This window comes from Eurypyga helias, unplaced genomic scaffold (assembly GCF_000690775.1).
Source record: "Eurypyga helias isolate BGI_N326 unplaced genomic scaffold, ASM69077v1 scaffold19210, whole genome shotgun sequence".
Taxonomy (NCBI): domain Eukaryota; kingdom Metazoa; phylum Chordata; class Aves; order Eurypygiformes; family Eurypygidae; genus Eurypyga; species Eurypyga helias.
The window spans coordinates 1-15,988 of NW_010227848.1; the positions used below are offsets into that span (position 1 = coordinate 1).

Sequence of the window (15,988 nt, forward strand, 5' to 3'; positions counted from 1 at the left end):
TTCCTCTCACTCCCGGCTTCTTTGGAGTGTAATCTTTCTCGTTCGCTTCCCCCCTGAGCACAGCACGTTCCCTTTGGCTTTCGAGCGCCGTGGCCATTTCTAAGGAAGGCCAGTGCTGTGTGAAATGTACTCCTCACTCACTTCCCAGTTTAAACAAGCCCTGATAAGTTGTTAGCCATTTTAATGAGCTGATCGGTCCTTGAAAGCTGTGTTTTGCAGTGACAGTATAAGCGTTTTTCAACAATTAACTTTTTTATTCCCCCTCTTTTTTTCTTCCTTTACTCTATCATGTGCGATGGCTTCCCAGAGACCAAAAGGACAGGATAATAAAGGTAAGGATCATGCAGAAATCTCATCATTTAAATTGTTACTGAAACAGATGAATTGTGCAGGTGGCTGTAGGTGAGCAGAAAGGTGTTGCTTTTACTCCCTGTAAATAACATCTGGAACAAAGGAAGTTGTGCTTTGTTTGAAAAATAACATAAACTGTTACTTGTACAAGCTTGGTTGCATCCCACTTAATGCCGCTGAGTTTACAGTGGGAAGGATTATGGTAGTACTAAACATAATAATGCTCTTCATTTCCTTAAATTAAGCAAATCTATACATGAAGTCACAAAGAAATGCCTATTAAATATATGTTTTTACATACTTTGCATCTGGCAGGAAGAGGGTATGCAACACAATTGTGTTACTGGTCTGCTGTTGACTGAGATATGTACTAGCTGTCATATATAAGCCTATAAACTAAATTATTTAAGGCATTATAAATAAAATAGGTAACTTCTTATGCGATAATAAGCTCTTTATGATAACTCCCATGCTTCACTTGAAATTAAATTTAATAACACATCATCAAAGTAAAGGTGTTGATTATTACAGTGATTGCTGATAAGTGTGTAACAGTTAAGGCTTAGAAACTAGCAATTTTCAACTCATAATTGCTTTTTAATATATCTAACCTACCCTAAAAAATCCATCTACTTCTAGTTACAGAAGGTTCAACATTTTTTTTCCTGTGTTTGTGAACACTCTCTTTACCTCGCTCTCCCTGACAAACTTTGCAGACTTGTATGTTAAACATCCTTTTTGGTGTAGTGTTACTTATAGTTTAGTTTAGCTGTTCTGTGAAATAGTTGCTTTATTTACCTATCAGATAATGTGTTTGACCTTGTTTTCTTAAAAGTAAAGCAAAGAAAAAAGAAATTATTTCAAGTGACCTAATAACAGTTTTGGTTTTGTATATCTTTCATTAATGGGCTTTTAATGGTTTTCACACATTAAGTTATGCTTAAGTAGCCTTTGATTATGGCAGATATATCTCTCTTTACATGTGAGAAAGCTGAGACTTGAATTTTCCTGACTTAAATGTCAGGATATCAAGGCACTTGGCAGTCATTACTTCATAATTAAATGTAACCTCACCTCATCTTATTTTAGCCAACTTAACTTAAACAAGCAGTGAATAACACATGCTGGGAGAACTGTGAATTAGTTTGTGAGAGTTCTAATTATGGACCAGAACATTTGATGTTACTTTCCAATATTTTTCACAAAATTCTAGTCAATAATTATTTTTTTGTTCAGAGCTAATTCATGAGTTGTCTGTCCATGCTTGACTGTAGGTTGTTTGGGGTTTTTTATTTACTTATTCAAATATAGTTTTATAAGCACTAATATAAAGAGGAACTGGTTTTGGGGAAAAACATCATCCCTTGGACTTTTTGTGAGTCTTCATGCTGTGCAGAAGAAATAATGGCTTTTCATGGAATGACACAGTGGAATTCTTAACTGAAATGCTGCTAAGCAGTATTATAATATGTTGTAACCTTTTTCTTCTAGTGCAAAATGGTTCGTTACATCAGAAGGATACAGTTCATGACAACGATTTTGAACCTTACCTTTCTGGGCAGTCAAATCAGGTTGGTGTATTTTTAACTTAGGTTTTTTTCTTAGGCATGCTGTTGGCACTCAATTCATAGGGTTGTGTTGAGGGAGCAAATTCCTTAAATAGAAATGGAAAAAGAAATGACTAGCATATTGTGTTACTTGGTAATACAACTAGCATTTGTGCTCACAAAGCTAATATTACTCTGCATATCCAGATGGCCACAAGTGAAAATGAAGTTAATGCTCCAACTAGTGTCTGCTGATTGCGCCTCAAATTGCAGGTTATTGATACGGTTGGACTGTGACAGACTATTTGATCTTCCAGTTCTTTGATAGATGGGTTGCATGTGGGACTCTGAAGGTTCTGCTTTTGGGCTCTCCTAATCTGTGTGATTTGTAGAGTCCTAGAAATTGGCGTAACTGTAATGTGGTTTCAGTGCTTTCTAGGCAGCTTGTAGAGTTGCCCCGCTTGCTTTTTACACTTTAGCGAATACTCTTGGTTCTTGCATGTCCTCTGAAATATTTTAAGAATCAAAAATGTGTTATTTTAAGAGTAAAGCACTGTAATGTAAACTCTCCACATAAACTAGTTCATTTTACTGTATGTTAAATCAACATCTATGACTTAAATAACATTATCATTGAAAATATCTTCTAATTGAAGTAATTTTTGACTTGAAGTGGAGACGCAAAAAGTTTTCTTTCACAAACATACTGTTTTAGAGAGAGATGCCTGCCAGAGGTGTATGTCCTTAATCCTTGGCAGAAAGGCTAAGTGTTATGTTTTAAAAGGGAAGTTTAGAATTCAGCCTGAAGCTGATAGGCGCTAGTGCGGGTGACATCACCGAACTTACTTGCGAAAGAAAATTCTTCTATGTGCTGAAAAAAAAGAAGGCATATAATACACTGTTCTGTTTCATTTGTGGAAACTGATGTAATCTTGCATGTGAACGCTAGAGCAAACAGTATTGATTCATGTACTGTGTATTGGTTATCTTTAAGGTGTGTTCAACATTTTTTTGTTGGGGCAGTTAGATGGAACTGTGTGAAGAGTTTGTTTTGGATCATGGCAGCTTTTGGGAGGGCTGCAAACTGTAGCACAATATTGATACACTTGTACTCATTTCCATCCTTGAAGCAATCGAGACACACTAGTGTGGAATTCAGGACAAGCTGATATATGACAATGTGAATTGTCTTCTGAGCTCTGCCCTCAGCTGAGTCCTGTGTAGCATAGGTGTGTTCTCCAGACTTGTACAAAAGTTGGAATGATTTAATGGGAAACATTCCCTCTTCTCTGGAATTAATGTACTGTATCAGGTATAAAAGCAGGGGATTTGTGGGGAAGAAAGGAAGTAAAATTTTCTTAATGCAAAATTTGTTTTGAAAAAAATTGAGGTTTTCACCTTTCTCTGCCTTTTTTTTAAAATTCCACTTCATCCCATTTGGATGTAATTTTTAATTGCTTGAAACCAAGATATATTTTTCTAATGTGAAATATACTGAACAATAAACTCAATACAGGAAAAATGTCAAACCTATTACAATTTAATTCTAGGAAACTTGGCTGTCAACAAGCCCAGTTACTAGGTTTAAATGGAATAATTGCTGTGACTATTAGAATTTCCATAATTCTAATAGTTTTCTTACATGAAAGTGTAGCTCCATTGACCAATTTATTTATGCTGCAGTAAGAAATCGGCATGCTCCAAGTAACTGTTGCGTAGGCTGTCTTACAGTTTTAAGTGGAAAGTGACGGTAGCATTAATTAGGACTGTGAGATTTTGTACTGAAGACAACCATGTTTCTGAACAAAGCTTTACTATCTAGTTACTCAGTTTCATTCAGCCCTTTAAAACTGTTGTAAAATGTGACTTAACAAAAAAGGTTTGAAACTGACTGCATATTAAAAAAAATTAAAACACCAGCTGGTACCACAATATATTTGACATCAAAGAGCAAATGTAGGTTGGTAATGTTGTATTAATTTCACCTTTTAGAAATACAAATTAGTCTTTAGTATTATGTTATTAAATAAAATGTTAATGTCTTCCATCTTTCTGTTGAAAACCACTCCTAAGTAGCGGTGCCGCCTTTTCTTTCCATAAGGGCTCTGGTAGCTCAGTAGCAGTAGTTAATACAGGTGAATTTGAGATGTAATAGCTTTTTGTTAGAAAGCACGCTACAAGCCCTTTTAAGTGCAGAGGGGACTGAGTGGAGTCGAGTGTTCACATACAAAGCTAGACTCAAATCAAGAAAGTCTTCCCCCATGTAGTGTCATCTAGAACCAAGGGATTGTTCATAAGCAATGGGGAGTTACTAGCAGGTAGTGTACTTTGGGACAGAGAAGGGGTTTTGTGGGTTTTTTTTAAATAAACCCCAAACAACCAAAAAAATAAACCCACAGAGGAGTGCAGGAAGGTCAGGGATAAGTTTGTTGAAATAAACGTACTGCTGTTGCCGTGAAGGACTTCTGTCAGGTTTCTGTTACACAGGCTGGCATAAAGCCAGTCAAAATAGATTGAATGTTTTGTAGGGATGTCTGCTGAAACTTTGCTTTAATCTTCTTAGAATCCTTGTGGAAACTTTACAGGCTGTGCGACAGGAGGTGACAGGCTCAGGAATAGTCAAGAATCCTTTAGCAGAAATATTTTGGGACTAAACACTTGCTTTCTCTAGGCTTATTATTTTTCATCTTAACTCTAACTCTGTGCAATGTATGAACATAACTGCTTTGAAGAACTGTTTATGCTTCCTCTATTTCATCTGCATTTGCTTTTATATTTTTCTTAAGAACACTTTTAAGATACAACACATAGGACTTATTTTTCTGGAAGATTTTATTTCAATGTTTTCATATGCTAAATATTATATTGGGAGTCTCAGGAAAATGTAATGCATTTTAGAGGATCTCCTCATAGGAAAATTGATTGTGTACCTCCTGTTAATGACAGAATTTGCACGTAAATAAAGGCAGCATGAACAGTGGCAGAGATTTTTCTTTTGACTCAGTAACACTGGATTTAGGCGGTTTAAATCTCAGAAGTGGTATGTAAGTCTTGGAGCTGTTTTATGGTACCAGTCTGCATATGGAAAGTGAGGATATTGAATTACTCTGGCTTTGGGGTGTCATGGAAGGGAGTCACTGGAAAGCGAGCAGTAAAAATGACTGTGTATCAGTTGGCTATTATGCTTATCTTCAGCAGGGAGGTGTTTTTTCCTGCATTTTTTAAAATGAGCTGAGAAGTAATTAGTCATTTTTCAGAAAAATCAGAAGTTCTGGTGCAGTTTTACTTATTTTGCAGATGCAGTTTGAAAACCTAGAGTTTGAAAGAAATCTTAGTTCCTCTTCTTACTCATGGAGAAAGATTATTTTAAGGAAAGGCCAGCTACTGTTGACTCATTAAGAGATGCTGACCTTCCCGCCCCCTCGCTGGTAATTATGATTAGAGTGTCAGTTTGGAAGGTCTCCAGTATATGTACTTCCAGTTTATTTAAAGAGGAATAAAACCTATTTTAGAATAGTCTGTATTTCTTCTTTCGCATTGTTGAATATGGGAAGCATACGGAATGCTTCCAAAGTGTCAGCGGAAGACTGAGGATGGAAGGAAAGGCTTCTCAGCTTGGTCTAAGAAGCAGTTGAAAGGGAGGAAAAGCTAGAATTTCAGCAGGGGATCTGATTTATGACTGGTCAGTCTTTTTTTCTTTTCATAGAATGGAAGAGGTGGCCTGTTCAGAAGGACAGGCAGAAACAGTCTTAGACACTTGTAACTTTACTACTGAGGGAGGAAGACTTTTGCAAAAGCTGGATAGGGTCTTTCTCAAACAGTTGAGATGGGATGTATCGCATGCCGTAATTGCAGGGATTTCTCTCTGGTGTACCAGTCACCTTAATTTCAGTTTTTAGTCATTAGGTCTGCTTAGAGCAAGCTTGGCATGCTTCTTAGCGTGTGATCTCACTGTGGTCCTAGTAGCCTTTCTGTGTTTTACCACTTCAGGTATGTTTTGCTTGTCAGGGACTGCTGGCCCCTCAAAATAATTCCTTAATGAGGTTATAATGTAATCTGATTGTTTGTTCTGTGCTGTCGTATTTAATTTAATCTAAAATTTCTCCCATGTAGTGATCTGGAAATACTAAATATCTTTAGTGCTGTGGGACACAGAATATATTGTTACATAAGTTGCTTGAAATATTTTGTGGTATTGGTAGATTAAATAATTATAGAAGAAGCCACTCATTACCCTTAGAAATGTGGCTAAGCTTTACATGCTCTTGATCTTGAGTACTAACCTCATTGTGAGCCACTAGTCCTGGGGCATATTATAAATACCCTGATACTGTGTTTTAGCCCTGAATCTTTCTTGGAGTGTGACCTAACATCTGTAACTGGAAATTAAATTACCTTGTCTCTATTGTTCTTTTCTGTGTGGTGATGAACAGTGTTGTGGCTATTTATAAATGAAGGGGGTTTTATATCTGAAGTTCCCTTTTTTTTTTCTTTAACAGAACAGTAGCTATCCATCAATGACTGATCCTTATCTGTCCAGTTATTATCCGCCATCCATTGGGTTCCCCTATTCTCTCAGTGAAGCACCATGGTCTACAGGGGGAGATCCTCCTATCCCATATCTCACCACCTATGGACAGCTCAGTAATGGAGATCATCACTTTATGCACGATGCTGTTTTTGGACAGCCTGGGGGTCTGGGAAATAATATCTATCAACACCGGTTTAACTTTTTCCCTGAAAATCCTGCCTTCTCAGCTTGGGGAACAAGCGGATCCCAAGGACAGCAGACTCAAAGTTCAGCGTATGGGAGCAGTTACAGCTACCCACCTAGTTCACTGGGCGGTACCATCGTGGATGGACAAACAGGATTTCATAATGATACATTAAATAAAGCTCCTGGAATGAACAGTATTGAACAGGGAATGGTTGGACTTAAGATTGGTGGAGATGTTACAACTTCAGCGGTGAAAACAGTGGGTTCTGTTGTCAACAGTGCTGGGATGACAGGTGCCCTCTCTGGTAATGGTGGATCTAATGTAAACTTGCCAGTATCCAAACCAACCTCTTGGGCTGCTATAGCTAGCAAGCCTGCGAAACCACAGCCTAAAATGAAAACAAAAACCGGACCTGTAATCGGAGGAGCATTGCCTCCTCCGCCTATAAAGCATAATATGGACATAGGTACTTGGGACAATAAGGGTCCTGTGGCAAAAGTCCCTGCCCCCCAACAGATACCTTCTCCTCAGTCTGTCCCGCAGCCACAGCAACAAATTGTTCAGCCTGTTCCAACTCAGCCTCCTCCATTGCCTCAGCCGCAGTATCAGACCCCTCAACAGCCACCCCAAAATCGCTGGGTAGCTCCTCGCAACAGAAATGCAGCTTTTGGCCAAAGTGGAGGAACTGGTAACGACAGCAACTCAGCTGGCAGTACCCAGCCTAACCCTGTTCCAAGTGGTGAGTCCCATCCTGTTCTTGAAAAATTGAAAGCTGCTCACAGCTATAACCCTAAAGATTTTGAATGGAACCTTAAAAATGGACGTGTGTTCATAATAAAGAGCTATTCTGAGGATGATATTCATCGTTCCATTAAGTATTCCATTTGGTGTAGTACGGAACATGGCAACAAACGCCTGGACAGTGCTTTTCGCTCCATGAATAGCAAAGGGCCAGTCTACTTGCTATTCAGTGTCAATGGCAGTGGACACTTCTGTGGAGTAGCGGAGATGAAATCACCGGTGGACTATGGCACCAGTGCGGGTGTCTGGTCTCAGGACAAGTGGAAGGGGAAATTTGATGTCAAGTGGATCTTCGTGAAGGATGTACCCAACAACCAGCTTCGACACATCAGGCTGGAGAACAATGACAACAAACCCGTTACAAACTCCCGTGATACACAGGAGGTGCCCTTAGAAAAAGCAAAACAAGTGCTTAAAATTATTGCTACTTACAAGCACACGACCTCCATCTTTGATGACTTTTCTCATTACGAAAAGCGCCAAGAAGAGGAGGAGGTGGTGCGGAAGGTAAACTTATTAAAAAATTTATTTTATACACAGATATGGGGAAAATGAAATGTGGATGCTGCTATGGTGGAAAAAATGTAAGTAGGAATTCAAAGTGTTTCTAATGCATCTCAGCTTGATGGTTTCATGTGTGTTTAACGACACAAAAACCAAACGCTTATTTCTGTGACAGTTTCAGAGCAATGAGTTGCTAAGCAGTAATGTAGGTAAAGGACATTGTGTCTCGGTTTTCTGGAGTTTGTTTTTTTATCTTAAAATGTTTAAGAAACTAGAAAATAGTTCCTGTTCTGGAATTGGGTTTTGCCAGTGGTTGGCACTTAATTTTCTTGCCTTATAAATGAGGTGTATTAACACTGACTGGAACTGGGACATCGAAATTTATACCTGTGTTGGCATTTGAACTTTGTACATCACCTTTGAGAGCGAGAAGTCTGACCTTGTTTGGTCAGTTGATCTCTGGAAAAGAAAGCTGGTAAAATTGCTGGAATAGTGCTAGAAAGAGTACATTTCTGCGTTTGAAGTTGCATGTGTTATTATTTGGATAAATAAAAGTTTTCAGTTCCCAGATCTAATCTGTCTACTAATGCTTGAAAAGAAGTTTTGAGTAAAGATGTAATAAGAGGAACTTGGGCTGTAACTGGGAAAGTATAGTTAAAACTTCTGTACGCTCCCGTGGCTCTCAGTCTGCCTCAAGAGACATCTGTCCCTATCCATCCCATGACCTCAGTTTCAAGCATGCCTTTCTCCAGTCGGGCAGTCCAGAAGTAACACACTGACATAATAATAGGTGTTGGGATGCATAGTTACTAGCTAAGAAATGCTTAAAATTGCTTAGTCTGATAGTGTTTCATAGACTGTTGTGTAGCATTTCAAATAAAGCATTTATTTGACAGGTTAGTTTAGTGCAGCTCACACTTGCTTCAAAATGTTTTTGAAGCAAAGACCTAATGCGTGTTCTTGGAGCTGAAATTGAAGTTGCCATTTTAAAGGTTTTATTGCCATTTAAAAGTCCAGATAAAATTTGACTTCCTAGAATGTGCCCTTAAATGATGAGAGAAAAGGAGATTGGTGCCTTAAGAACGTGTAGCTCAACTCTTCCCAGCCATCAGATACGATGTGCACAGCACATTTCAACACAGCAGGGAAGGAGAGTTTAAATTTGAAGTTTTTCTTGTGTATTCCCTGTGGGGTTCCACAAGCTAAAACATAAGAGTTTACTTCCACACTTCATTCCTTCAGTAGATAATTAGCAATTTGATATTTAATGGAACCTGTGTCTTGCATAGATATGTAGGAGAGAATCGTGAGTAAGTCAAGAGGCCTCGATTCCTTTGTCCAGTGCCTACAGTGCATGGGGTGACTGTTTTGTGGGTTGTTTTTTTTAATGTTGAGTCTCCCTGTGGTTTGCTGCCAAGTCTGGAGGGGAGAAGAATGTGCTTTGAGTAGTGAGAGTACTGCGTAAGTGATAGGAGAGCTAGTCTTGCACAGTAAGTTGCTGGCCTGAGGAAGATCCAGATGGCTGCGTCCTTGATGCCAAACTTCCTTCACTTTATAGTAACTCGGGACTGATCTTCAGGTGCTGAGTTGATCCCACTTTGGGTTGTTTTCATATACACAGTTATTTTCCACCTTCAGTTCAAGTGCTGATACAATAGTCTTACCTCGGTCACTGCTTTATAACAGGATCAGGTTTTGAAAAGGATGCATTTTTTTCTGCCTCATTTAAAACAGAGGCTCTAGCTTGTATGACACATTCAGAAAATAAACTCTGGAGTCTAATTTAACACTTCTTAGATTCCTCTAAATAGCTTAGAAAATAGGACAATATACAGACAGTCGAAGTGCACTGAGGAAGGTAATAGTGCTAGAGAGGTAAAGCAGATCAACAGGGAGGGAATGAAAAATGAGATGCTGCTTGTCAGGTTGCAGTCTATAAAAGTATTGTCTGGAAAGTCAGTGTTTTCCCCTTCACTGACTAAATGAATTTTAGAAGTCCGACTGATGACGAAGAGTTTCCTTGCAGGATATGTACGCGCGTAAACTTCTTATCGTTGAGAAGTTGGTGTAATTGGAGTTGAAGCCGTCCCGTTAGGCAAAGTTAACCTTCCTATGACAACTTTTGAAGAATCTTAGTGCCAGTTAAGGGATCTTATGACCTCACTGACATTTTCAGATGGCTGGTTGTGTATGTGCCATCTTAATTGTTTTCCAAGTTGCTGTGTTACTGATTCATTACACTGTTTAGCAGTAAAATTACTTGTTGAAATTTTGTGCTTCAATTTCCCCACTGTTGAGTTTATAGGGGGCTAGAATCCTTAAAAATACATGGAGGGCTTGAGTGCTTTGATTTCATATATACACAAATGTTTGCTAGGGAAGAACAACTTCATGTAATCTGCACAATGCAAGCCCCTAGGATTTTAGTTCTTTCCTTTAGATGGTTAAGGTTCGTTGCTAGCCAGTGTTCCCTCAACTGATGTGTGCAGTGTGAGCTCCAGTGTGTGCACTCCAAGTTTAACGGATGTAGGAACATCTGTGTTAACACCAAATCATTAAACCAGGATTAGGCAGGTGTAATGCTGGGTGAAATTCACTGAAGTGCCAAAGATTCATCAGTGTTACCAGCATTGCTTAAGGACTGTATCATCATCTAGGACTAAGGGAACATTTGTTCATGCTGGGACATAATTCCAGCTTTTGATTTGCCATAGTAATAAACTACTTAAGCTCAGTCTGGTGACCCAGAACCTGGGAAGGGAGTAATAGGTGGATATTGGTGCCTAGAATGAAATAGCAAAAATGTGAGTGGCATGAAATCTCTCCTGACCCTCCAGGCATTCTCAGTCAGTTTGTAGGGCCACTGTAGTGTCCACAAAGAGAAAACTTCTGTGATCAAAGCTCATCCTCTTAAAACGTAAAAAAGTTGTGAAGTGTGAGAGAGAGTGCCTTTAAAAAGAAAATGCAGTATAATGTGGCATCAGTTATTAACATTCCCTGGAAACGTGCTTGCGTAGTCTTAACCAAATGGTCTTCCAAAGTTAAAAAGCTTGTAAAGAAAATAAACTTGTTGCAGATTCTGGTATTTTTATTTGCATATTGTGGCAGGACAGATGGGCTGAGCGGCTGTCAGCAGCTCGTCTTCACAGAGCTGTATTTAACTAGGTGGTCGTGGTTGCTTGACTGTGCTCTGTCTCTGCCTGTGTCCAGGCACTCGGCTGCTCCAAGGTCTGCACCTTGGGGTTGTGCTGAGCAGTATTACCTCAGAAAGCTCTGAGTCACCGAGCTGGCCACTTCCCCTTTTGGGTGATTCAATAGCGTAAAGTGTCAGCTAGTGTATGTTGGCACTTTGAAAGGCTCCTTTTCTTTGAGCACTCTGCATGCCCTTTGAGTATGCTTTCTGTGAACGTTCACCAACACTGAACTCTTAAGGATGGGATGTTGTCCTTCCAAAGCTGTAATTAAAAAAAAAATTATATTTTAAATTTAATACTAATTGTATTTCCTGATATAAAGGTAACGTATGTTTTAGTAGAAGGTTGACAGCTACTTCAGACTGAGGTGAAGGTAACAAAAGTTTGACAAGGATGAATGTCTGGTTTAGAAATGGAAGCTTCTGCAGGTTCTGTAAAAAACCAGTTTTTCCTGTGTCTGAGACATATTAATGTCACGAAGAAGTATTCAGCAGAGCTCCCTGTGAGATATCAGATAATTCCTCTGGAGAAGAGAAACTATGGAGGCTCCGGATGGATCTTCAGAACCAAAACGAGCAAACCTTCGTTAGTAGCTTGCAAAACCGCTTGTTCCTGCTTGCAGCAGTGCGAAATAGCAGTAAGGAAGAGAATTTGAGAGGTAGAGCTTAAGAAGCAGCCATGCTCAAGAGCATGAAGAATTGTTCATCAGTTTCTTCCCCATCCATTTATATGGTTTCAGACACTTTTTACAAGGAAGACTCAGATTAGCCCCTGAGAGAGAAAGCAAGCAGCAAGGTAGGAAGAACTGCTTAATAACTTACTCAATAAATAGCACTTTTTACTGAACTACAAAGCCTGAGCTGAGTCTCAGCATGCCGTGAGCGTACTGTCTAGGTACCAGGTACAAGTCTCAAATGCTGGCTTGTCTTTGTTTATGTGGGACTAGTCCATGAATATGGAAGACACTGACTTTTAAGGGGATTACAGGGGTCAGTGGATGACTACATAGAAAACAAAGTGAGCTAGGTTAGGTGGCAGTGGTAGGGAACGGGCTGATGAGTGTGGCAGGGCAGTGAAGAATAGTAAAGGGATTTGCCACCTTAGAAATGGAAGTATGATGGAACAATGACATTTTTGGAAGCCTGAAAATGGCTTTGATATCATTCAGTTCTAGATACCTTCTAAACAACTTCTATTTGAAATGTTAGATAGCTGTAAGTTCGTTCATTAAGAACATAACAGCTAACATGTTCCGATAGCTCCCACTAAGAAGTTACTTTCACTGACAGTTCATCATGAGCCAGCAGTTAAAAGATTGGGGGGAATATATATATTTTTTTTAATTATATGACTTTATATGGTCTGTTTTGTTGATTTGGTAAACCAATTTTATCTTCTGTCTTAAATCATGGATTAAGAATTTGTTTACTTAATTTTATTATGAAAGTGGAAATACTAATACTACTCTGCCTGGAGGCAGAAATCAATATATTCCACTTCAACTCTTCTGATTGCTGAAGTAGCAAATACAGTGTGTTACATTACATTTATAATGTTGGATGTATTTGAAAATAAGCTTTACATTGCAACAAACAATTCAGATGAATTTGTGTACAGAAAGATTCTACAAAACAAGTAAAATCTGAGGACGTTAGTTTAGGAATTGAAGGTTGTTTATGCTGGAAATAGGACTTGGCGCCATATTGATGTTGGAGTACACAAAGTGTAGGGTCTTTGTACGCTGCAGAACAGGCATGTAGTGTGTCCTGAACAGCATTAGGATGAAATGGGAAACACTAAGGCTGAACCCTTCCGATCCAGTCTGCATGACGACTTAGCTGCAGAAGTGCACTGGGCTGAAGACACCGCAGCATGTTTTATTCAGCTTGTCTAGCTGGCCTCTGCGTGTTATGAGGCACCTGAAAGTGTCCCCTTTTTTGTTCCTGCATCACTCGACTTGCCTGTGTCTGCTCTGAATCCAAGCAGAGGCATGGCTGTGCATTGCTGGGAGAGCACAGGGTAGTTAGATGAAGACTTAGAGCAGTTGAGGGATGCCTGCAGGTATCCCTTAGGTTACCTGGATCTGTTTTCAGTATGTTAGCAGAAACTTTTGAGGGCGCCTTCAGAGAGGTTCTGTAGTAAATGCTTTTAGAAATGCTTGGGTTGTTCAGGCTAGCGGTGCCGGTTTTTACTGGACTGTGCCAAAGCACATAGCTTGTTTTCCACCTGATGTGTTGGTTTGGTTTTTTCCCCCCTGACCTGTTAAGTGTTTCACAGAGCCTCACACAATAGTTGAAGAGAGATGAACGGACCTCAAATCCTACTTTTACTGAATGTGGCTAAACTCCAAAGTCATTTACTGTCTCAAAATTATACCAGTTCTGTGGAGTCCATTTATCTAGCATCACCTTTCTGCTCTTCTCTTGTGATTATGTGCGGTAGTAGCCCAACCAATAATACAGAAAGTAGAACACAATGGACTGTTTCTGCTTAGGAATGTTGATATTCCTTCATCTGCTCTCACTTTGAAGTGACTGTGCAAGTCACAGCTGTTCTGTTTTGCTTGAAGCTGCTCTTAATATCTAAGTTGGTAAGTCCTTGGGCCTGTCAGGTATATACAGTTTATAAATAAGATATAGCAGCAGTGTTTTAACCAGTGTGTAATTGGGATGACATCAGTGTTGTTCTACTACTGAAAACGTTTTGCTTGTTCATTTGACTAAAATCCTTCTTAACTTTTAACTTTTTTCTCTTCGCAGGAACGTCAGAATCGAAACAAACAATAAGAATAAACACACAGTTTGATATATATACTAGAACTGATATTAAATTCGACTGAGAAACAAATTTAAGCATACTGGTGCTGTATCCTGGCATCAGGACAAACTAAAGCTTTCAGCTCCAATATATCTTCTCGTGCAGGGGAAAATAAGTTGTTGCATCTTTAAGTACATTGTAGTTTATTTTTGCCCAAGTGGATCTGCATTAATTTGTATCTTTTTTTCTATGTAAAATTCTGTAGAAATCATTAATAAAGGTGTGTCTGTTTTTTTTAAGTTGGTAAACAGTTCTGTTAACCTACTGTGGACCTATACATGAGCATACTAAAGTGTCAGTGCTTCCCAAAGGCTTTATTTTGGCACAGATTATGTTCCTAGCCAGATATAGAGATTATGGAGAACACACAACAAATCTTCCTTTATCCTCCTCCCAAACCCTTTTTCTTCATGGCGGAAATAAGAAACCATGCATTGATTTTTGTTGTTGTTACTTCAAAAACTTTAAGATACTGCACTTCAGAATTTTGAAATGAAAAAAACCCTAAATTTCTGATTACCTTGTGCAGCTGCTATGCCTCTTTATTTATCTCTACAATTACACTTTTAAAATCGCTAACGCGCCATGTTGGGTTTTCCTGTCTAGTAGAAAAATCAAATTGTCAGTGAAATTGTTTCTCTGGAAAATATTTCCCTTTCACGTTCTGTTAACCGGTGCTTCAGTGTGCATTTGTTATACCATATCCTGCCGGGAGTGAGCGGCATGCTTTCTCTCAGCCATGATTCTGCTTTACGGTTTTTGTAGCTTAATTAAATAATAATGTGATGCTATCAACATTGCAGGGGTTTTGGACAATGTGTTTAAACCTGTTTCAGCTTTCAGGTGTTATTAGTTAATTGCAGATCATTTTTAATCCTTCCCTTCATTACTCCCTCCCACCCCCAAGTCCTAATGCCATTTAAAGTTTTTTTTTTATACCAATAATGCTGAGCTTTAACGTAGGAACTAATAGTACGGATAATATGATGGATTATGCCTCAGATGTTTAAAATTGACAGTGTGTATGTCTAATTTTTTTTTCTGTTGGATGAGTAAAAAAACCTGTTTTAAGAAACTGAATTTGCTGTCATGTTTTTGTGGAGTGAGGGGACCGTCGGAGAACCTGTCACCAACTGGAGTTCCAATTAAGCATGGAAATGGTGCTCATGTCCGCTGCTCTAGCACACTGAATCTGCACGTGTTTATTGTAGAGGATCTTTTACTATATTAGAAAGCAAGTATCTTCTGAATACTATTTACTCCAAAAGGACCTCCAATTTAAATAAAGTTTAATCTGTATCATTTAGACTTGTATTTAGAACGTATAACTCTGTCTCTGGACTGTTACTGCCTGTAAGGGGTAATGGACAGCATCAGATTAACTTTTTCCTCTAGGAGAATACAAGCCTTAATAAACAATACATATTTAGCAAGTTCGATGTCATTTTCATTTTTTCCCCTACTTTCAGTTGCTTTCCTATGTTCTGCTCACCCCTTATGCCAGCTCATGAGTTAAGTCTAATTTGGGAAGTGTCTTGGTGGGACGACTTAGGGGTTTGCTGTGGGCTCACTTGGTCATTGCAGGAGGGTTTTGCAGGATTCCGCTGCTTTGAGCGTTACCCTTCCTCAGACAATACATGTGTGTACGGTGGCTGTCACTTGTGCTTCCCTCGCCCCCTCTGGTAGAGAAGCTGAGGAAAGAATTGAAGGTAGCTGCAGCCTTCAGGAGGCTGTGTGGCAGACGTCCTCACCAGGGTTAAGAACTTCCCAAGTGGAAGTAAAGCTCTGAACGGTTACTGTTACAGCAGCCGGCTCCATTTCCCAGCTCTGACGTTAGTAATGTGACTTGCTATCTTTTTTTATAACTAGCTGTTTGAAGTAATAGTGCATTTTAAAAACATGTTGCCATCTAATTGAAGCACCTGCTGATTGTGTCAGTTGGAATGTCAGGACACTTAGCACTGGTGATTCCAGAGCCAAAAAGAATTCAGCTCGCTCTGGACTCTAAAGAGAAAAGTTAGTTACACACCTTTCACTTTTTTTTTTTTCAGATCTA

General features: G+C 39.1%; 1 protein-coding gene across 1 annotated transcript; it reads left to right on the plus strand.

Moving 5' to 3' along the window:
• The first annotated feature begins 271 nt into the window (after positions 1-271).
• Positions 272-15,365, plus strand: YTHDF1 (YTH domain family, member 1). The gene is made up of 4 exons (XM_010157743.1): positions 272-332; positions 1,843-1,922; positions 6,398-7,924; positions 13,875-15,365. The coding sequence occupies exons 1-4, from the start codon at positions 296-298 to the stop codon at positions 13,899-13,901; spliced, it is 1,671 nt and encodes a 556-aa protein (XP_010156045.1). The 5' UTR covers positions 272-295; the 3' UTR covers positions 13,902-15,365.
• Positions 15,366-15,988: the final 623 nt, after the last annotated feature.